Source organism: Cynocephalus volans, chromosome 4, assembly GCF_027409185.1.
Source record: "Cynocephalus volans isolate mCynVol1 chromosome 4, mCynVol1.pri, whole genome shotgun sequence".
Lineage (NCBI taxonomy): Eukaryota > Metazoa > Chordata > Mammalia > Dermoptera > Cynocephalidae > Cynocephalus > Cynocephalus volans.
This window is the reverse complement of record NC_084463.1, coordinates 106,592,512-106,616,490: the sequence shown is the minus strand read 5'-3', so window position 1 is coordinate 106,616,490 and position 23,979 is coordinate 106,592,512. Positions and strand designations below refer to the sequence as shown.

Genomic DNA, 23,979 nt, shown 5'->3' with positions numbered 1-23,979 from the left:
GGATCAATGGACTGTGCTCACTCTCTTCCTCTGTATAGAACAATTTCAAATCTTCACTCTCAGCCGATATTTTCACTTACTTCGAGGCAGGAGCTGCAACCAACCTCCATCAGAACAAGGACTTACCAGTACTTAATCTAATCCTTTCAAGGGTTTCAAAGTTAGAGGCATCAGATCAGTCCTCCAAGTTTGTGTGCAGGAGCTGGGCGCCCCTGAGCTGTACCCATGAAGTCCAAAGAAAGGAAGGAAAGAAAACTACATAAAGAAAACAGGGCAATGCTACCCAACAGGAAAAAAACTGAAATGCAGGAAACGAAGCCTGGGGCTAAACCCTGGCCATGACTATTAGGAAAGTACCAGAGGATGCCCCGCCCGCCGGCCCACACCGCGCAGCCTGTGCAGTCACAAAGTGGGGCCTTGGGCCTAAACAGTCCTAGATCTGTCGCAGAACATTCCAGGTCCTCCCTGTCCACCGCGCCCACTTTGGGCGCCACGCAGACACAATCTTCAGCGGTGTGGGAGACTGAGGGTGCGCGACAGCGGAGGCCCCTCTGGTTATGCCTGTGCCGCGCTGGCACAGTTTCTTTGCCCACTTGATGCATGAAATAAAACTTCCGTGACTCGCCCTCTGCAGTGGGGAGAGTGTCCCAGAAAGAAGCACACCAGGGAATTGGGGAGGAGGACGGGAAACTCAAACTCAGAATGAGAGAGTTTTCGCAGCCGATTCGCAGCCAACCTGCTTCTCGGAGGGTCCCGGGGCGGGGCAGCAGGAGGGGCAGCGTCTCCGAAGGACCCCGCTGAGGACATCCCGCCCACCGCCCGAGAAGGCCAACTCCGCCTGCCTGAGTCACGGCTGGATCTGGGGAGGAGCCGGGGAAAGGCGGCCCCAGCCCAGAGCGCAGCCGGAGGCCGCAGGGAGTGCAGGAGGGCTGTCGCGGATATGGGGGAGAGCGCGCTGGAGCCGGGGCCTGTGCCCGCGGCGCCGGCGGGGGGCCCCGTGCACGCCGTTACGGTGGTGACCCTGCTGGAGAAGCTGGCCAGCATGCTGGAGGCGCTGCGGGAGCGGCAGGGCGGCCTGGCTCGGAGGCAGGGCGGCCTGGCGGGCTCGGTGCGCCGCATCCAGAGCGGCCTGGGCGCGCTGAGCCGCAGCCACGACACCACCAGCAACACGCTGGCGCAGCTGCTGGCCAAGGCCGAGCGCGTGGGCTCCCACGCCGACGCCGCCCAGGAGCGCGCGGTGCGCCGCGCGGCCCAGGTGCAGCGGTTGGAGGCCAACCACGGGCTGCTGGTGGCGCGCGGGAAGCTTCACGTCCTGCTCTTCAAGGTCAGTGACTTCAGGCGTCCCCCAATCCAGGCTGTTTCCCGCCTCTGGGACTCCCTGAGAAGGCTCCCTCCTCCTATCCGCCCACCACACCCACATTCCTGACCGCCCGCAACTGCGGAACAGACTTCAGAGCCGCACCCACTTCCCACCACCCAGCCCCATCCCCCCCCCTCACGCCAGAGCCCAGCCCGGCCGATGCAAGCCCGCCCGGCCCTAGGTCGGGCCACGTCTGCAGAATTTGGTCCAAGTCCCAGCCCATCCCCAAACGACAGTAACGGTGGTAGAGTGCACCCCGTGACGGTTCCCTGCCTCCTCCAGTCCTTGCTCTTGCGGCCATCATCCTCGTCTCTGCCCCTAACCAGCTTACGTTAGAAACTTGTGCAGTTCGCTCGCAGCTCTCCCTTCCTTCCTCTTCTCCCGCCCGCCCCCTTCCCATGCCTGCCTTTTCCTTCCCACTTGGGCTGCAGAGGTGAAGGGTGGGGCGGGTCCCGTTGTGTAACTGAGGAGTGGGTCTCAGGCTGGTCCAGGGTAAGGGGCTGCCAGGGTCAGTGCTGTGTCCGTCATATGCAGGAGGAGGCTGAAATCCCAGCCAGCGCTTTCCAGAAGGCGCCAGAACCGACGGGCCCGGCGGACCAGTCCGAGCTGGGCCCCGAGCAGCCGGAGGCCGAAGTCGGAGAGAGCTCGGACGAGGAGGCGGTGGAGTCCCGGGCCCGGCGGCTGCGGCGTACCGGGCTGCAGAAGGTGCAAAGCCTGCGAAGGGTCCTTTCGGGACGGAGAGGCCCCGCAGCGCCGTCGCCCACGCCCGTCAAGCCGCCTCGTCTCGGGCCTGGCCGGAGAGCTGAAAGCCAGCCCGAAGCCCAGCCTGCTGTGGCATCCACGCCGGAGCCAGAGCTTCCGCAGGATACCGAGGAAGATCCCGGGAGACCTGGAGCTGTGGAAGCGGCTCTGCTCCATATAGAGAGTGCGGCCTAATGGCTGGGGCTGCCTGCCCACCCCTGTGCCTATGCCCTGTCCTAAAACAAATCCTTTCAGAATGTAGCACTCACACCCAAATAAGGAGCGAATCCTGCATCCACAACCACGCTGTGGCCCTCCCTGCCAAGGGCTCCTTCAGCCTAGTACCCTGTGTCTTCTAGAAGAGGTGCAGCTACTCACACCTGCTTGCCATTCACTATCAATAAAAGTAATTTCACTTGATCCAGACTCCATGTGAAGGGGTGGAAAGGTGGGGGGGCGGGAGGCGGGGAGCAATACAAAGAATAAGGCAATTGTTGGAACCTGGAATGTAGCTTGAATGTCAGTCAGATCATTGTGTTTCTCCAGTTTCCACTGAAATATCCTGCTGTACAGTTGCTCCTTAAACATTTCCCTCATGGGGACATACAATCGCGATTTTTTTTTTTTTTTTTTTTTTAGCATCCAGTACAGTCCCTTGCTGTAGGTGCTAAATAAATGTCAACTAATGATTTTCCTCTCAGTATCTTCTTCCACTACATAGTCTTTAAAGTTGGGTTTTCCAGGATTCCTTTCTGGGCCCTCTTTTCACTCTGGGTACATTAGGGTTCATTTCCAGGCCTCTCCTACTAGCTACATACAACCCAGACTACTGCCTTGATCTGCAGCTGAAAAATACTCCTAAAGTAGCAATCTATCTTCTACCTTTTAATTAAGTTGCATTTCGATTCAGCAGCTATTTATTGAGTACCTACTATGTGGCAGACCCTGCTAGGCATGGTTCAAAATTTCTCCCTGTTTTCTTTACCAGTGAATGGAACCATCATTCAAACAGAAACCTGAGAGACCTTGTTGGCTTGAGGACTCTCTCTCTCCCTCCTACATGGAAATAGTTATCCTATTGATTTGACCTCTGTAGTCTGTCCACTTTTCTTGATGTCCGTGGCCACTGCCCTATTTTCAGGTCTTATCTTTCACTTGACCAGTATTTGAATTGCCAATCTGATCACATCACTCTCCAGTTCAGACCCTTCAATGTCTCCCCGTCACCTTCAGAATAAAGCCCAGGCTCTTTAACGTTATCTTCAAGGCTGTATGTGATCTAGTCCCTGCCCATTTTTGTAGCCTCATCTCTGGCCACTTCCCCTCATGCTACCATTGATTCTTGTGAACACCAAGATGGCACTATCTCTGTTTTCAAGGAGCTCAGAGATACAAACAATGATTTTAATGAACGATGTAATGCAGTGATAGTTATATGTGGGTTATTCTGAGAGCAAAGAGGGAAGGAGAATGACTCAATCCTAAGGAAGAAAAGTGGGGGACGTTTAAGGAAGTGTTCTTGGACATGGTCACTAGTGAGATGGAAAACAGGAATGATGAGGGGCAGTAGAGCTCCGTGTTAATAGTTTGAGTTCTCAGTTCCCTTATCTATAAAATGAGATCATAATAGTCCCTATCGTGTTGTTGCAGGGATTAAGTGACATCAAATGCCTAGCTCAGCGCCTGGAACATAGTTTCTGCTCCATAGATTTCAGATATATAATTCATTTGTCCACTCATTCAACAAATATTTACTGAACTCTTAGTGTATGCCAGGTACTATCTTAAAAGCTGAGGATACAGTGGCACATAAGAAAGACAAGATCCCAGCCTTCATGAAGTTAAATTCTGGTAGGAGGAGACAGGTAATAAGCAAGTAAACGTAAGAACCAGGAGGGCCTTCTGGTTAAGGGTTCTGAAGAAAAGAAAACAGATTAAGATACAAATAATGACTGGTGTGTGTGTGTGTGTGTGTGTGTGTGTGTGTGTGTGTGTGTGTGTGTGTGTGTGTGTGTGTGTGTGTGTGTGTGTGTGTGTGTGTGTGTGTGTGTGTGTGTGTGTGTGTGTGTGTGTGTGTGTGTGTGTGTGTGTGTGTGTGTGTGTGTGTGTGTGTGTGTGTGTGGACTTTAGATGAGGATATTGGGGATTAATAATGAGACCAGAGTTATATGTATGAATTACTCCTTGACACTTGAGTTCAAGTAGTGTCACATTTTTTAATTTTTACGGATTTAATTAGAATAATTTAATCTTCCACCTGCCATGTTGGTGGGAGTCTATTATCACTTATTTTAGTTGTTTTCCCCTTCCCCAGATTGTACAAGTATACTTGGGGCTCACACCATCTCACTGTCAGCCTTTTAATTTCTCTGATGCTGTTACTCCTTACAACCACATGATGTCACTGTTGTTGTGCCAGTGTCCTACATGATGCTTCATCCAACTGCTCTGAGGTCTGCTTGTCCAGCTCCATGGGTTGAGGGGGAGTGGGGGTTGAGGTGGGGTGGGGGACAGGGGTCCTTCCATGTACGGAGGCTGTGCAATAGCTCTATTTTGTCTGGGAAAATACAGGGCTCCTCCTCCAGGCTCCCAAGTATTAGTGCTCAGGCTATGCCGGCTTCCCAGCAGCTATGCCTTCAAAGTTCTGTCCTCTCAGAGAGGCTGGGATGAACAGGCTCAGTTCTCCACACTCAAGAAAAAATTCTTGTTTTTCCACATCCCTGGGAATCTCCCAGATTTTCCCCTTTCAACCCACAAGCAAAATTAAGAGCCTAACTGCACATTTCCTATATAAAATGTCTTGACCCCTAGAAATCCAAAGGCTTGGCTGACTTCAGGGAGAAGGGGAATGTTATTTTTTATTCCTTCCTGATTGGCTTATAGCAGTGAATAATAAAATCAAGTTAAAAAAAATTAGTTCAATTTCTTAATAGCTCATTTTGTTGCATTATGTTCTTCATTGCCACTGCCAGTTTTTATTATTAATATTATTATAAATTAAAGGGAGTGAAGATACTGACAGAGTACCAACTTGTCACCCAGCATGTGTGGCATTTAGGCAGCTGCTTTAAGCAGGTGGGAGGCACATTGGTGGATCACTAAAATTCAGACTTTGGTTCTCAGCTCTTCAGGCAGAAGTGCAAATTTATTATGTGTTCCAGCACGATTAGGTTGATATGCAATCACTGAACTCAGAAAACACTGATTAACTTGAGTGCTGAATTTGTAAATTTCTCTAAGAAATCTAACTGCCAAGTGACTGGAATATCCTAGCTAGCTAGTTGGAACATTTTTCATACTGCAACAGATTCTACTCGGGAAGCCAAAGTAAGGTCTTAAAGTATAAGGAAATAGAGCAGTGGAAACTGGATGAAGATAATGGGCAAGATTATCTAACCTGGTATGCCCATTTTCTACTGTGATAGTCCTCTTACATGGGTAAATATATATATTCCTGAGGAAATTTCTTCCCTAGTCAAGTACTGGAGATCCTTTTGACTTTCCTTTGTTGGGAGTGGAGGAATCACATAACTTTAGAGTTGAACTCAAAAGCCATCTGGGGCACTTGCATTCCCAACACTAAAACGTCCTCCACTGTCTTGATGCTTATCTTGAGCTGATCTGTGCTTGAAAAAGTCCAGTGAAAAGGAACTCATTGCCTTTCAAGCAACTCTGTTTTTGGACCACTTTGACTGAGAGAAAATTTTTCTTTATATCAATAGCGTGATGTCTCTGTGGTTTCTAATACGTGACAATTTGCCCTCTTTCAGCAACATGTATACAACAATATCCTTTATTTTAGTGCTGTGTGTGTCCTTGGAGTCTAATGACAGCAGACCACACAGGACTGACTCATCTAGGATTTCTCTCACAATCTCTTCTTCAGGTCAAATATTACTGGTTTATACATCTATTCCTTGCGATATGTTCCTTCAGGTCTCGGCCATGCTTTTGTGAATTGTTCTGTATCTGTTTTAAATAGAGAGGTGGCAAGGTGCCATGGACAAAACAGGGCCTTCATAGTCAAAGACATCTGAGCTTGATTGCTGGATAATGACAATTCCCTTTCCCAAGTCTATTATGAGAATTAAATAAGATTGTTTATTCACTCACTCATCCTCTTGATATTTGTTTTTCTAGGTAATGGAGATCGAAGGTGCATTTTATAGTTAAGGATACTGTCCTTATGGAACTCACATTAAATCAACAATTGTAATGGGGGTTTTAAATAAGTGCTACGATGCGAGAAATGTAAAGTGGTAAAGAAGCACTCATATGGGCCTCTACAGCAGGTAGAGGTAGCAATTACAGGGGAGGTCTCCTGAGGAGAAATAATCTCTCCTACACCCTTATTTCCCATCTTATTATATTATTTCTTTTCATGCAAATTTCTCAAGTAACTTTTAGAATGACCTGAGGTATAACAAAAAAATACATTCATCTGAGTACCCCATTGACACATTAAATCCAACATATCTAAAACTGCACTCATCTTTTCTTGAAAATCAAGATTTTCCTGTGTTCACCTTATGAAATGTTACAATCAAAGACCTGACCCTTCACCTGCACCCTCTGCCCCAACCCCCACACCCAGTGATTCACCAAGTCCTGCAGATTCTTTATCGATAACTCTTGTGAATTTTTCCCTTATAAACAACACTAATAAATGTGGAGCCACTATGAGGATCTGAGAAGAAAGCTCACACACTGGAAGGCAGAGCCTAGAAATAAAGAGAAGTTGAGTACTTCTGCTTGGTAAAATGGAGCTAATGATGCTACCTACCCTGCAGGTTTGTTGTGAGTTAAGTGAGTGAATACCTGTAAAATGCTTGGGACTAGCCAGGCACGTGAGAGCTTAATGTTCACTGAGTTATGATCACTTGATGCCCATGTTCAGTCACCCAGGAAACCAGCTCTTACCACAGGCACTTTCATTTATGTGAGCTAAAAAATATATTTTTGTTTAACCCTCATTTTAGTTTTTTTGTGTATTTGTTTTTCCTCTGCAGCTGAGGGTCTTAACAGATACAGCCCCATTGACACTGGAAACAACATTGAAAGCAAGAGCAGCATCTTGCTTATCTTTGTGTCCCCAGCACCCGGCGCGGTGCCTGGCATAGAGTAGGCACTGGCTAAATATTTGGAGAATAAGCGATTATTCTAGTGAGGTGCTAGGAGTATGAGGATGAACAAGAACCTGCCTTCAAGTTTAGCACTATTTGTTGTTCTTTTTCGAAGCTCTGTTGCTTCCTCTCAGGCATACAGACACTATGCCTAGAGTCCACAATACTTTTATGGGCCCATAAAAATATTTTAATTTTTAAAAATAATTAGAAAAAACCGAACTTTTTCGTCAAATAAAATGTTTTAATATATAATATTAAGCTATTCATCTTTATACAAACTCAGTTGTAAAATATAATTAAAAACATTTTTTTAATGGAGGAGGGTGCCCGTGAGGGCAGAAGTACGTAGGTCCCACAGAAATCATAACGCAGCCCTGCTCCCTCTGCCTCCCCTTTGTGCTCTTCCTCCATGGAGTTTTCATGATTATTTTCCCTCTCACACTCATCCTCACATAGTTGATCCCTTAATTTGATTCTAATTTTCCCTTTGATCTGATATTTACTATTTTACGTTTTTTGGCTATTATTTAGAATTAGTCTCAGGCCGGCCCGTGGCTCACTCAGTAGAGTGCGGTGCTGATAACACCAAGGCCACGGGTTCGGATCCTATATAGGGATGGCCGGTTAGCTCACTGGCTGAGCGTGGTGCTGACAACACCAAGCCAAGGGTTGAGATCCCCTTACTGGTCATCTTTAAAAAAAAAAAAAAAAAAAAATAGAATTCGTCTCAAAAAAAAAATTTTTTTTTTTATTAAAAATGCACTGGGCCCACTTTATGCCCTTCCCAGATCCACGTAGCCCTGCCTACCCTGCCCTCAGGCCCTTGGCCACTAGCCCATCTTCCTGCTCAGGAGCCAAAGCTCTAATGGTTGCCACATTTGTCTCATCTCCTGACACTGCCCATTGTTCTGGCCATGTGGCGGTGGAGGCCAGGCTTGGTTTGAGATCCATTGCACCAGCCACCATAGGAGCAACCTGTGGCATCTCTAGCACTCAGGTCCAACCAAGCAGATGCCCAAAGGGACTGTTTCCAGGTGAAATGGTTCCATATGGTTGATCAGGTAAGTGTGTTTTCTTAAGAAGCTGTAGCCAGCTCACTATTTCACCACCTTGTCTTTGTTTTCCTTCCTTCTTTGCTTTACTTTCGTTGTTTTTCTTTTCTTGCTTGCATTCCCCGTTTCCTCTCACTCTTGCTCCCCTGAGATTATATTCACCAAAAAGCGGTCACAAATAGGTTACATTTATTACGACCCTCTCTATGCTAAGCACTGTCCTAAGCTTTTACATTGTATCCTTTTGTCAGCTCAACTCCGTGAGATAGGAATCATTATCGTTTCAGTGTTATAGATGAAGACAGTTAGGCATAATGACACTAATTGTGCTTTGCTGTTGATTGCTGGTTTAGATAATTCTCAATTTAAGGACCTCCAAATCTTTCAATATTTGTAGTTGAAAGCCTGTAAGTTAGGCTTCACATGTTTGTATTCTATGCTCTAGTTTGAACTACTAAGTCTTTAAAATTCATGATGAAATATTAGGTCACAGTTTTTACCTTCTCTGTAGCAACAATTTTTTATGAATGTTTTTCATTTGTCATTTATTTTTCTAGTTCTTTTTCTCTTTTTTTTTTTCTTAGAGTAACTTGATTTAAATTCTGCTCAATTTTTAAAACTATTGCTTACCATTGAATGAAGTGATTTCTTTCTGGACTATATTTGGGTGAGCCAGACAATGATCTAGGCTAGCAAGAATTCTCCCTAGACGCAAGGTTTTTAGTGTGAGTTTTTTCCTTTTCTTTAGCAATTAACAATGCAGAGTTTCTCTTCCCCTGCTCCCTGAAATTACTTGCTGCAAGATGGTTGTCTTTAATTCTTTGTTCAGCTCTGCAAACTCTATTTCTCTGAGAATAAAACTAGTTTTAAGGAAGCTCCTGCCAGCAGCCCATGGACATTATTCTCTTTTCCACAAACTAAATTTTATTGCTTCTACAACTTGAGGGTTTGCCTGTTCACCTTGGAGAATTATGTTCTGCCAGTTTGTGTGTGTGTGTGTCCATGTGATTTGCAGTTATGGTTATGCTTTGATCTTCACTGCTATTGGCAGCACTTCCTACTGTGGTTTGGGCTTTGAGATATTTCTTAGTTTTCATCAAAGATGGACAGAGTTTGCATTTATGGTCTTCTTTCCTACTTTAGGATTATTTCCAAGATGATAAGTAGAAAACATAGTCTTTATTCAGCCATTTTGAAAGAAGAGCTCACCCACCTCTCCTTGTGCCCCTCAGTCCTGTGAGATTGAGCTTAATTATTCTGGTAGTTATTTTTATTTAATCTACCACCTGTTTCTTGATCATGAACATTTTGTTAGGAAGTCTGGCTTGTTAGAGAAGATGGATTTTGGCTAACCCTATGCTGTGGGTTGAATGGTCCCCCAAGTCCATGTATTAGAAACTTAATCCCCACTGTGACAGTATTACGAGGGCGGGAAATCCTATTACAGTAATTGAAAAGTGAGGCCTTGAAGAGGTGATTCGATTGTGAAGACCATGCCCAAGTGAATGGATTAATCCATTGATGGTTTAATGGTGGTCATGGGTGTGGTTCTGAGGGGTTTAAAAAGAGAAGGTGTGTGGAGTTAGCTCTCTGTCTTGCTCTTACCTTTCTTGCTATGTGATACCCTGCATCACTGAAGTCACCACCAAGGAATACCCTCACCAGATGTGTTCCCTGGACTTTTGACTTCCCAGCCATCAAAACTGTAAGCAATAAATTTTGTTTTCTTTGCAAGTTACCCAGTTCCAGGTATTTTGTTATAAGCAACAGAAATGGAATGATACACCATATAATGTGAGTCATGTTGTTTATGGACTTCTATAGACCTTCCTCTTTTTACCAAAGAATGAAGAAAACATTGTCCTCTCTTTATCACAGAATGAAGAAAACATTGTCCCAACCCAATTTACACAACTCTTTATTTCACAGAGATCCATGGTCTAGAACCATCTAAAGTAATGTGGATTGTAGAATATAGCATTATTTTTATGACACCATTAATTCTCCAAAACCAATTAAGAATGTCAAGTTACAATTAGTCAAGGGTTCAGATCCCATTTCCCCAGCCGCCAAAAACCAAACACCAAAAAACAACCCCCCCAAATACATGAAAAAACTCAACAATTAAATTAATATAACATTAAAATACAATGAAATCAATACTAAGACTTATTAGAGAAACATAAAATGAGCAGGTTTGTGTAGAGATATCGTGTAGAACAATATTTATAGGTCCAAGTAATTTTCAAAAAATCAATTCACAAAAGATATTTCAGTTTTTATCTTGTGTTCTCATTTACATTTAGTTCTCCCAAATATCAAGCCAGATGTTATAATGTTTTTAAATAAGAGCAAATAGAGAATTTAGAAAATTTTAGTTATAAGAAATTACAGTAATTTCAGCTTTAATATAACTGACTCTTTGCATGATTAAAATATGCCCTTTTCATATCCCCCAAAATGCATTTTTTGTAAAAAATATTTTGCATGATTGTAACAGGGATAAAACCAGAATTAAGGCCCATACATAACTTATTTCACCAATAAACATTTTTCTTTTTAATTAGTACCATCTAGTAAGGAAATATCCAAGTTGAGAGGTATTATATCATTTTGTTTTATTATATTATACACTTTTAACACAACATTTTTGCATTTAAAATGAAATACTTAGTATAAAAGTTGCCAAACTTGAAATTATACAAAGTAATTTTTAAGAAAACTCATAGGAGTTTACTAAAATGGAAATTGTTTTGCCCTTCATAATTCTAAAGCAGCTTCAGAAGGCTGAATTTTTAACTGGCTGAAAAGACTCCCTCTAGACGAGTCCATTTCTGTTGCTTATAACAGAATACCTGAGACTGGGTAATTTATAAAGAAAAGAGGTTTAATTGGCTCATGATTCTGGGACAGCTGCATCTGGCCTGGGCCTCAGGCTGCTTCTGCTCATGGCGGAAAGTGGCAGGCAGCCAGCAGGTACAAACAGATCACATGGCAAGAGAAAGCAAGAGAGAGAGAGAGAGAGAGAGAGAGAGAGAGGATGAGGGAGGTGCCAGGATCCTTCAATCAACCAGCTCTCCTGGAAACTATTGTAGTGAGAACTAATTCACTTCCCACCCCCCACCCCAGCCCCAGGGTATTAATCTATTCATGAGAGATTGCCCCCATGACCTAAACTGCTCCCAGCACCACCATGTTAGGGATCAGATTTTGATCAGATTTTGATATGAGCTTTGAGGGGGCAACATATCTAAACTCTATCACCCTCCATTCTCCTTTCTCCCACTAGAATCTATATTTGGGAGAAACTTCTTAATAGTTGTCTGGGTATGTTTCATTTTAAGTATTCGTTTTTTCCCCCTCCCTGATATGTTGCTTGATTCAGCCTACCAAGATCGTACTTATCCCTGAAACAGAAGATTGATGGAAAAACCATTCTGAAAAAAAAAAGTTATGGTTGTAGATTTAACTCATGGTGGCATTTTACCTTCCGCATATCTAGTCCACCTTATTTCAGCATACTTGGAAAGCATGGATCATTCTGGAATAGACAAATAGACAAAACTGATCTTTTCTTTTCTTTTTTTTTTAAATTTCACAGACAAATCACACATTTAACCAGAAACAGATAAGATTTACAATTTCTCAACTTCTCACACGTATAAATCACATATTTTTTCTGGTCAAAACATACTCTTCAAAAAATAAGTTTCAAAAAGAAGTTACTTATATTTATGAATGGAAGTTTCATGTTCCCAGTTAAGTGCTTTTAAACATTTACTTAGAAAGCATCTATTCAAACAAACATATTTTGGAAATGCTGTCACATAATTTCAAGGTCAGAATATATCTCTTTCTCTACCCTCACTGCCTACTCCTGGAAGACATTCCTTTACTGCATGGATGAAAAAGTTAAGCATACTCATTTCAAACAGAGTAATTCAGAGTTAAAAGCATCAATTTACAATCAGCACAGGCATAAGTACTTACAATTTCAATGTTTTTGCTTGTTTCCAGTCTTTTCTTTGCTGTTCCTTTAGAGACGGTCAGTAAATTTGGAGAATAAACATATCTCCACTGTCATCCCCTCTCACATCCAAAACTTTAACTTCTATCCAATTTTATTTATTTATTTATTTATTTTTGCTGTTAGGATTTTTCATTATTTCATATCCTCCCTCTTTTATCTTTTTTTAAAAAAAATATGACCAGTAAGGGGATCTTAACCCTTGACTTGGTGTTGTCAGCACCACGCTCTCCCAAGTGAGCTCACCAGCCATCCCTATATGGGATCCGAACCCATGGCCTTGGTGTTATCAGCACCACACTCTCCTGAGTGAGCCACAGGCCAGCCCTTATCCTCCCTCTTTTAAAGTTGACATGTCAAGGGACATTTCACATGAAGAAGGAATAATTACTTCTTTAATGTGATAGAATTTGTCTTTAAAATTTCCAGAACATTATGCAGATCTCGGGTACTTAAAGTGCCCAAGAATACATAAAGAGATCAGAGGGTACAGATCATAATGGAAAAGGGGAAAAAAAACCCAAATGGTATCCATTAGGGAAAGCCATTAAAAGACCATGTCACCATCCGGTAACCTCATGGGAGAATAGGTTTTGGTATGGAGAATTTGTTAATCTCTAGATAATGGTATAAACTCTCAACAGAGCCATAATGAAAACTGTGGTGGGCATGAGATACATTAGCAGAGAGTGAAAAACTGTTCCTCACCACCAAAGCAGACTCCTGTCACTTCAGTGAACAGGTAAACTGCTTATAGCACATACTAATGAAAGAAGCCCTCTATGTCTAGACAAAGTTGTCCACTATAATTGTTATTATTTAGTATTATTCTGGGAGCTTCAGGCAATGTAATAAGATAAGAAAAAAAGTATAAATATGTGAAAAGATGTTAATTTATCATTAATTTAGAGAGCAAATATATAACCATATAAATTGTGTAATTTCCATATATATATGGTATACAATATACTCGTATATACAATAGAAAAATATTTATTTTTCGGTAGTGGGATGGGGAAATATAGACTTACATATTTTTTATTTTCTATAATTTTCCAGTTGTTTGCACTTTTATGAGTATGTATTAATTTTGGTAATAAAAAGGAAAAACTATCTAAACCTAACTCAGAAGCCCTTAGGCTATAATTAAAATGCCTCTTTATTTTTTTCTAACTTTAAACGTATATAAATACTTCACATACTCATTGTCAAAATAAAACTTTATTTCTTAGCTAAACTGTATATATCTTTCATAGCAGAAGTATAAGCAGAAATTTTGAATCTAGAATTACATTATTTTTTTTATCACTTCTTGGCCTTTTGGCTAAGATCAAGTGAAGAATTACATAATTTTTTTTCTTTATATACATTTTCACTTTTATTCTAGTTTTTTCTCTTCTAACTATATATAGGCATATGTATAATCCAGGAAAATTTTATTATAAGGAGTTAGGCATAGGAGACAATAGCACAAAGAAAAATACAACATCCACAATAATGACATTTCATGCAGCTATCAAAAATGACTTAAACTACTTTTGCTAATATGAGAAAATTCTCAAAATATAATGGTTAAAAATATTAGTAAACCAGAGCCTTTACCCAGTATAATCCCAGCTATGCTTTAAAATTAAAATGTGCATAGGAGGAAAAAGACTAGAACAGATGGATAACAGTGATGAGTGTACAGGGCACATATTTTCTTCTTTATACTTTCTTCTTAGTTTCCAAATTAAATTATGTTTACAATCAGACCATATTCTTTTATAAAGAGAAAAAGGTAAATATCAAAAAATGTTAAGCAACTCAGAAATAGACCCAAGTAACTAAAGGCTGTCAGAAATGAAAATGGAATTTGTGGGTGTGAAGTAGAGGAAGGAAGATTGCGGCAATTCTATGCTGATACGTGAAGAATTCAGAGAAGAGTTGAAGAGAATCGATTTAGTAAGAGTGCCTCATTTGATTTACAGAGAATGGTGTCTTGAGACTGTAAGTTTTATTTTTCCAGCATCCACATCGGGTACTCTTAGATTGTGCTGAAAAGCCAGAAAAATGCAGAGCCCAGTCATTGCTGCAGTCATTCCCTGCTTGACAAAGCTTTAATAATGGAGTACTCCTATATTCCAGCTGAGCAGGCTCATTCTGATCACGTCAGCACAAATAAGAAAATAAAACCTCAGGCCTCTGAGTTACTAATAGGGAGTTAAAGCTAAATAAAGAGGTGACAGGACGGGGGTGATGGCATGAATCCTAAGCATTGGCTTTCAAGGCCTAAATACTTATGCTTCGCACAGTATCTTCAAATTAGGGTGTGACTGAGAACAGACAGAATCAAAGGCAAGAGTATTCACTGGGGGAAAAGAAGACGAGATGGCAACACCCTATGTAAACATAGGGTGAATTTTACTATGCACATGTAGATGCAACCTCTTGTATACTCAGCATACCATATTTCAAGAAGCATCTCAAAAAGTAAGCTTGCCATCTTCCATCCCATTTTTTTCTTCCTTACTTTTGTAAACCATACCCCCGTTGTTTCAATTCCCAATGCTCAAAACTTTGTCTCCTCTCTCTTAATCATCTTCCATATGCAGTTGGTCAACAAATCTTGAAAAAGCTAGCTGTGCAACATTTCACAAATCCATTCCCTCATTTCTGTTTCACTGCCACTATCCTAGTATAGAATCTCATTGACTCTCATATGGGCTCCTGAAATCACCTCTTAAATGTCTGTACTTGAATACTGACATACCCAGTTGGTCAAAATATTAATCTTGATTTTCTCAAAAACGTGTATGACTTTCTCTTCTTCTTAGCCAAAGTAGCATTCTTGTATGACATTTGTTATGTTCTGTTTGTGTAATTTTTCGTTCTTCTATTCCTCATTATACTGTAAGTCTCATGAGCGTGGATATATTGAGTTTATCTTTCAGACCTTCACAATTCTACACATATGTTTAGAAGTCATGAAAATGCTTGTTCCATTTCATAGTGGGCCCTTGGTATGTAATTATTAACTTAGTGTCCCTTTCTTCTTTCTCAAGTGCCAAGAAATTCCTACCAAAAGCATGCCTTAGGTAAGAGACATTGAACTGATATGCTCTTTCTGAACCATAAAATTTACCTCCTGAGCACCTGTTTTCTCCAAATCACTAATCAAAGGTGGAAATAGATTAATGCCCAGTTCATCCAAAATAGACTGAGATTATCATCCCCTTTTCAGAGCTGCCTGTTGACTGGCAGGTGTTAACACCTCCATCTTTGTTGGGAATTGATGCCCATGAAGTGTTTTAGGCACAAGTGGATGCAGCTACTGCACTTTGATAGTCACAAGTTCCTGACTGTGCCTAACCCTGGGATGACGGTTGTTATACTGTCAACACACGAGATGCTCTGCTTACTTTCCTGAGAGCTATTTTCTCTGTCACTAGGAGCCACTGTTTCTCAGATTCTCTTCCACTCTACCATTGCCAGTGCTCCAATATTCTGCTATAAAATTGAACCCCCTAACCTTGCTCCAACCAGGATTGGGGGTGAATGATTCCAAAGGGGAATATTACTGATCTCACCATTTCTCTGGAAACCCAGCTTTATTCAAGAATTCTTATTTCAAAAAGAAGTTCCTGTGTTATAGGATTTCCCTTCTTCCCTACCAAAAACTCAGCTTGCAACTTTTCTCTCAAGCAAAGGGCTGGGATCTTGATCTTTTCTCCAGATCAGTGGGTTGGAGATGTAAGAGAATACCTCAAACAGACTCATGGTCCTTTGGCTTTCAAGTGTATTACCTAGCTAGACTGTTAAATATACTGAACTTTATGATAGTGGGGGATTTTGTTCCTCTAAGCCTTTGCTATTAGCCACTAACATGACCCTGGACTTCCAAGGTTTATCAGCAAAAGAGCATTAGATATTTGGTTGTGAACATCCCTCTTTTTTTTCTTCCTGGAGGACAGATACAATAAGATCCACACATTTTATGTAGCACCTTGCAGGTTATACTTATGAGAAGAAATTAGATAGGAAAAATGAAGTTCTGATTTAGATTAAACAAAAATCAACTTAAGGTTTATTTGAAGATGGCAGAATACTAAAAGTGTGAGGATAATAGAAATACCTGAAAACAGAGGAAAAACTTCAAAGCAAGATAAGAAAATTTAATAACTATAGACAAAAGTAAAAATAAATATAATAATAAATTTAAAAGTTTAACAGCACGTCTTAGTCCATTTGGGCTGTTATAATAGAATACCAGAAACTGGGTGGCTAATAAACAACAGAAATTTATTTGTCACAGTTGTGGAGGCTGGGAAGTCCAAAATCAAGTTACTAGGAGATTTGCTGTCTGGAGAAGGTCTGTTTTCTAGTTCATAGATGGTGCCTTCTCTGTGTATCCTCACATGGTAGAAGAGGTGAGGGGGTCTCTCTTTCAGGCTTCTTTTATAAGGGCGTTATTCCCATTCATGAAAGATCAGCTCTCATGACTTAATCACCCCCAATGGACACATCTCCTAATACCATCACCTTGGGTGTTAGGATTTCAACATGCGAACTTTGGGGGGGGGCACAAATATTCAGACAATAGCACAGCTTCAACAAAGAGCAAAGCTACAAAAGCAAAACCATAGAGAGAATCTCTGCAATGTGGTGGAAACTTAGTGGACTGACTTTTCAACACCCAGGAGTAGCCACGCAGATCAGCTAGAGTTCTACTGTGATTTACTGATCCCTGTTCTCTGGTCACAGCTGACTGGCCCAGTACTATGCACTCCATTCAAGTTAGGTCAATCACAATCCTTTCTCTAGACCAGTTGTTCTCAACTGTAGGCAATTTTGCCCCACAAGGGATATTTCTCAATGTCCGGAGACATTTTTGAGTGACATGACTGGCATCTAGTAGCTAGAGCTCAGGGATGCTGCTAAACGTCTTAGAATGCAAAGGACATTCTCCCACAACAAATAATTAGCCTGTACAAAATGTCAGTAGAGCAGAGGTTCATAAGTCTCATGCTTGATCGATCCCTGGTGTAGGCCTTACATAGACTGATTTTTACTTGAGTATCTATAAATAAGAATTGGGTGAAAAATATTCTCCTGGCATGCAATGAAGGGTGAGATGGGGGAGCTTCAAGTTTTACTTATTCTTTAGGTCAGAGAGGAGACGTTGCCTAGAATTCATAACAACACTGATATGAGACAGTTGTAATTCAGATAAATTATTTGGTGGAGAAAGAGTTAGGTTTATTATTTCTATTTTTAGACAGTAATAAACTTGCCCTATGCTTTTTTCTTCACAGTACTGTATATAACACTGTATCAAAGCATTAATTTAACAATGTTTACTGTCAATCAAAATTAACCTCTCAAACTGCCATCCTGTAATACAGAACCAGCTATTTCAGTTGTGAAGTACATCCACAATCCATGTTTCTGCATATGGTGCAAAATGGAAAAAGATGCAAAGTTACTTTAGGGTGATGCTTTTATCAGACACCTGCCTGTGTCTGTGGTACAGAAGAACAGTTTCTGGAATGTTTCCACAAAAAGGCACCAATGAGCAATGAATAATATCAGAGGCACCAACAAAGAAAAATAAAAGGGAATGAAAGTGTGTAAGATCATTTGCAAGAAGTGATTTTTTTAGGGCAAGATACAAAAAGATAGGAGTATGTTTATGTGTGTGTATTTTTCAAAGATATTCTAAAAATTGATTTTAAGTACTATGTTCTGATTTTTGATTTGGGTGTGATTATACAGAAAGGAAGAAGAGACAAAGTGTGGATCCAGTGTAGATACACATCGTCATAACAGCAGGATGTTAAAAGCAGCTTAATGATGTGGACAAGGGCACTCAGGACATTGCACGTTGATCAGGATTGTCAGCAGTTTGTCTGAAAGTCACAAGGAGGATTTTAAGTCAGAGCATCACGCCTACTTGAGTTGTGCCTCTCACAGCCACTGTGCATGTGGTAAGTTTACTTGACAGCCTCTCATGGCAGCCAAGCCACTGTCTATAGCTCCTGATTTGGTGGATGCTTCAGCTTAGCCAGGACCCAGTGGAGGGAGCAGAGAGGGCTTCTGAGACAAGAGAAATACTGAAATGCTTAGGGGAAGCTTGGTAGTTCCTGAGGCCCGTAAGAATGATGTTGGCAGGTAGATATATTTCTGGAAAACTAATCCCCGAAAAATGCTTATGAAAATATTGGGGTTATTGAACATTTCCAAAAATTTTGTTTCTGTTTAATTTAACATCACAAAAGGTGGCTGTATCAGTTCATTTCTGCTGCTTATAACAGAATACCTGAAACTGGGTAATTTATAAAGAAACAAAATTTGTTTCCTACAGTTCAGAGGCTGGGAAGTCCAAGGTCCATGGAACACATCTGGTGAGGGCCTTCCTGTGGCGACTAGGGTGTCACATGGCAAGAATGGGCTGAGCAAGAGAGTGTACTTAAACCTTCTAACTCTATGCCTTACTCCTCCTCTCAAGTGAATTAACTGACTTTGGGAGGTGAATTGGGCATGTATGGTCCAGTCCTGCATTCCTGCCCTCTGTCTTTTACTCTGGGCTCTGCCTACCTGCAGAGAGCAGGAGCTTTGATTGCTGCTTGACCCGGTGATTTTTCAGGTCAGACTGTACCTAGGTAAATCTGCCTAATACTGGAGGAGTTCAGGATTGGGAAGTCTACTGCTGCCACGTATCAAAGTGTGCTTCCAATCAAACTTTATTAATGAAAGTGTTTTTTCACCTCCGTCTGCCTTACCCCTTCAGAAGTCAGGCAGGGAAAAGAGTTGCCATTTATTGGGCCTTCTAACCTCCCAATATTTATTAGAAACTTTAGAAAATAGCCATGGAAAATTATGCGAAGAACTAATTTCTATGGATACTGCAGACATAGTGATTGTGGGTGTGTAATGGACAAAGCCCAGGAAAAGATTGTAACTGAACAATGCTTTTTCATGTCCAGAACATGCAGAATCTCAGAATCCTCCACAGCTTTCAGAATGTATCTTGCCAGGGCAAGGGAAACTACATCATAAATGTGACTTCTAAATACACAGCTCTTTTGAAAAACTACCGTAACTAATTATAACCACGTTGGCTCAACAGACGTACCTCCATTCCATCATCTTTCTTTCTGGAAACAGAATACCACTAAGAGCTCCTACAAGATATCCTCTTGGTAGGCTTAAAAAGTCCCTTTGCTGACAAGTACCCTTTGCTTACACACCTGCTTGGCAGGCCATGCACATCTCAAACACTCAGGGAAGCCCGAAGGAAAGGGAGTAATCCTCCATTATTAATCCATTCACTAAGGCATGGTCCTATCATCTAATCAACTCTTCAAAGCCTCACCTTTTAATTACTATAATAGGATTTCCCACCCTCAACAGTTACAGTGGGGACTGAACTTCTAATATGTGAATTTTGGGGGACAGCACTACTTGACCAGAAAAATGCTTTCTTTGTCTTCTGTTCACCCCTGTAAGAGAGCTCTCTGGGGTCCCTTTTATCATGACCTAGTCACCTTCCAAAGGTGTGAAGGGGTTGTATCACAAGTGTGTCGTTGTTAACCGTTTGATATACAGCCTATCACAACTGAGTCCTTTGTTTCTGGATCATCTAATTTGGCACAAAGCTATTTTACGCTGGGAAAAAGAAACTTCTGGAGAATTGAGAAGAAGTTACTTTTAGTGGGGCGTCTGCATGTAAGCATGAAGTTTTACACGGCCTTGGTTTAAACAAGCTTATAAAACCCCATGTAGCTGTGCTTCAGCACTGTATCAAGCTTGTCTGTAAGAGTTAGTACGAATATGGAGGTCTTAATTTTGTATTTTTCCCTAAAAAATATACCTTTGGGGTGCATTCAGCTCTTTAAGAGAAGCTGAATGACCAGGCCAATGTCTGCCAAGAAGTGTCAGATCACCTCCATCAGTAAAACAGAAAAAACACCAAGTGGCTTCCAGACAGGACTGCCACCATAAAGCTTCTAGAAAACTCCAGTGCTAGGTTGCTGAGGAGGTCACCAAACTGGACTGCCTCAGAAGTCACTTTGACACTGTTGTCTTAAGTTTCTAGGCCCTCTGTGGCAGAGGCAAAGACAGGGCACATGTGATCAGCCATTAAATGGTGGTTTAGTTACCAGTAGGTATTATTTTTTTATTATTTTTTTCATTATTAATATTATTTTTTTATATTTTGTGATGCTGTTTCGGAGCAGTTGGGAGGGAGGGGGAGAGAGGAAAGGGGGAAGGAAATGGGATGGAAGAAGGAGGAAGGAGGAGGGGTGGGATTGAGGCCTGTGGAACCCCCCACATTCCCACAGGGGAGACCAGGGGGCTTCCAGTGGTGGCTTGGTCATTGCTGGGCTGGGTGCAGATGTAAGGGGGGTGTAGCAAAAGCTCTCACCCCCACAACTACCCCAGCTCAGGAACCTGGGGCCCTTCTTGCTGTGACAAGTGGGTATTAAAAGATAATTTTCAGAAACAGGAAAAATCATGACTCTCATACAGATATAAGAATAAACGTGTCATGAATTTTATTTAACTCATTCACAAGGAAACTAATGAAGTGTGAAGGTCAAAGGAGAATCCTAAAAACAGACACAGTTGTAGATCATGAATATTGAAGTGAATGCGCAAATAGAGCCAAAATTGGTGTTTCTCCACTCAACAGAATTCATTTGCATGTCTATGGACAAGAATTATTTAGCATTGCTCTCAGTTGTCTACAATTTGCAGAGTTGTAAAACAGCTCCCACAAAATCAGAATCAGACAACCCAGGTGTGCACTAGAATAACAACATGTAATTTTCCATTTAAGCACAAATTTTTGCTTACTGCCTTCCCACTTTGATCAAAAAGAATCTCAAAGACTCTTGATCACATAATGAGTATGGCCTTATTAGATATGGCCTGGTTATTTACATAGGTGCAGCAAGAGTGTTAATTTACCATATGGGCCTTTTTCAGTTTTGCTCTACTGGACGTTTCTATAAGGAATCTCAACTTGGACTTCTAAAAGCCTCTGTTAATTTGCTCTACCGAGGCTAGGAAGCCAAATCCAAAGAACTTTCTCCACAAGATTTTACCTGCAGTGCCTATACATTTTGGGCAAATTCCTGTCTTCTTGAAATTATCAAAACATCTCAAGGATCCTGGCCTGCCATGGAAGTAGCCTCCTTACCAGCTCTAAGGCTGTACTTTGTAAGCCAGGTGCCACGCCAGTGTTCCTGAGGGCTTTCCCAGCACTGGCTCCATAAAGTCAGGCATAGTTCCCTAAAAGTGACTGGTCAGGTGCTCGCTACAGCTTCCCCACGGTGGCAGGAAGCCCCTCTGCTGACCTGCGCCACAGAGGAGACTGGCAACCAGGGCAGCAAGGGCAGCCTATCCTTCTCAGAGCTGCTGCCTGGTCGCTGTGACACCAAAGATCTTGGACTTGGACCAGGTGGTGCAGAGGTCAGAAGAGGGTGTGCTCCTGCAGCCTGGGAGAGAGGACTTGGAGGTGGTGGTGGTGAGAACTCAAATCAGTTGTTCATAGTACTCCTGGCTGGAAATTATTTGGTAAAGTTCCTCCCAGAGAGAATCTTTAGGAAACTTCCAAAAATCATTCAGCAGGATTATGAAGCATAAACAGGGAGGATCTGTAAACCACCACGTCAGTCTTCAAGACATAAGAATTCTGAATTTGAACTACTTTCGACCACTGTTCTGATCTTAAGCATGGGACATTATATGATTGATTACTGCTTTTATGTCCTACGTGAGAAATTTTTGCCCACTCCAAGGAAGACTTTCTGCCAAATCTGTGTAAGATCCCCAACAAGAACTTAAGACTATGGCTGAGTCTCAAAATTGAGAAATTAAAGCAGTTAATAAAGAAGAAAGAAAGAAAGAAAAAAGTAACTTAAGCAGGAAGAAATATTGCAAGTTCAAGGGTTATTTGGACCAGAGAAATACTGCCCAATTGGGAAATAATGTATAGAAGGAGAAAGTACTCACTGTGGTGCAGGGATTGCCCCCTAGTGTTCCTGCATAAGTCTGGAGTCTAGCTGTAGGATATGAACGAGATATAATTTCTGACTTTTGAAATATTTCTCTCAAGAGGAAAGGAATGGTGAAAAGCTTTGCTTAAACAAGTTCTCTCTGAATATATTATTCTCTGTGATATAGAAGGTATATCTATTGGAGATCAGGGTGTTAGTCTGAAATTAAGCTGGACAGATCTTGGGCATATCTATCTCTATGCATCTTTCAGATGGGTGGCCTGTATCATGATGTCTTACATGATATCTTAGGAGTACATTTATGTTACAAGCCTGATGTTGGTTATGTCCAAGGGATTTCCTTCAATGTGATAGTGCTCATTTTCAATTTGGAAGAGGCAGATGCCTTCATTGCATTTGCAAAAATCTCATAAGTAAGGCATGCCAGCTGGCCATTTTCTGTGTGGATTGCAGCAAGATGTTGAAATATTTTGCAACATTTGAAGTATTCTTTGAAGACGATTTCTCCAAACTGTTTTTCATGCTAAGTCTTATGGTCTTACAACACCAGACACATATTTGATAGATTAGATATTCACACTGTTTCAAAAATCACTACTCTACTGGATCTGTCCTGTCCTGTCTGGGCTGTGTTTTGCAGAGAGGGGGGAAGAATTTTAATTTTAAAACTGGACTAGGAATCCTCCAACTATATGAAAATGCTTTCCTACAGATGGACTTTATTTATTTAGTATAGTTTCTAACTAAATTGCCAAAGGGTATCATGTCAGAAAAGATGTTTAGCTGAATTGCAGTCACTGAAATGCAGAAGAGCACCAAAAAATGGAATTAGAACTTTGTGTCTGTAATGAAGGATATTAAAGAAGGAGACAAGAATAACAGTGCCAGTCTGAACAGCTAACCTAAATAATTCATAGACTAATTGATATTAAAAAAGCGTTTTTGATAGAAGTTTTTTGTTCCCTATGTAAGAAGCGTGGAAAAAAGTTCGAGAAATCCAAAAGAATCAGGAAGTGAAAAATAACTAATTTTGAATTTTGTGTCTGAAGTAAATGAAATGAGTAACCTATTGACAATATTATTTTAAAAGTATTTTGTAGGGAGAGCCATTTTACAAAGGAAAAAGTTTAAATGGCTAGTTCATACACCATAATTTGGGGTGAATAGTTAAATGCAATAACATTTTGAAATTAAAAAAAAAAAAAACAGTGGCTGGTCATACTCAACAAATAAGGAGAATTCTCAAATATGACATTCCATGTTGGTTTGGTTATGCAAACCAGACAAGGCCTTGGTTGCATAAACAATTTTTCCCATTATATCTACTAAAGAGAGAGCAGATTCTTATTGAATCTATACAAGTAACCATTTTGCCATTAAAAGTAGAAATAGTGAATAAGAGTTTTTGTATTTTGGGAGAGGTCAGGTAGGGAAAATAAGATATCATCTAAAAATGTCCTAATTCAGTTTACAAAAGCAGAATCTACTAAGTTGTTATAGGCTATAGATAATAAGAGAAGAAACCTCCTTACATATGCAGCACATAGGACATTCAAAACATTAGCAATATTCCAAACAGATAGCTACAAACATTTCTTGTTAGTTCATTCAGACCTATGTAATTAACTCTTTTTCTGCTGGATCTTGTGTTAGCAATACCATGAACCTG

The 23,979-nt window shown here is 41.2% G+C and overlaps 1 protein-coding gene and 1 pseudogene across 1 annotated transcript; both read left to right on the top strand.

Moving 5' to 3' along the window:
* Positions 1-906: 906 nt before the first annotated feature.
* Positions 907-2,521, top strand: CAVIN3 (caveolae associated protein 3). The gene is made up of 2 exons (XM_063095540.1): positions 907-1,324; positions 1,895-2,521. Exons 1-2 carry the CDS (start codon positions 941-943, stop codon positions 2,294-2,296), a joined length of 786 nt encoding a protein of 261 aa, XP_062951610.1. The 5' UTR covers positions 907-940; the 3' UTR covers positions 2,297-2,521.
* Positions 2,522-8,276: 5,755 nt separating this feature from the next.
* On the top strand, positions 8,277-23,211 carry LOC134376382 (TBC1 domain family member 12-like; annotated as a pseudogene).
* Positions 23,212-23,979: the final 768 nt, after the last annotated feature.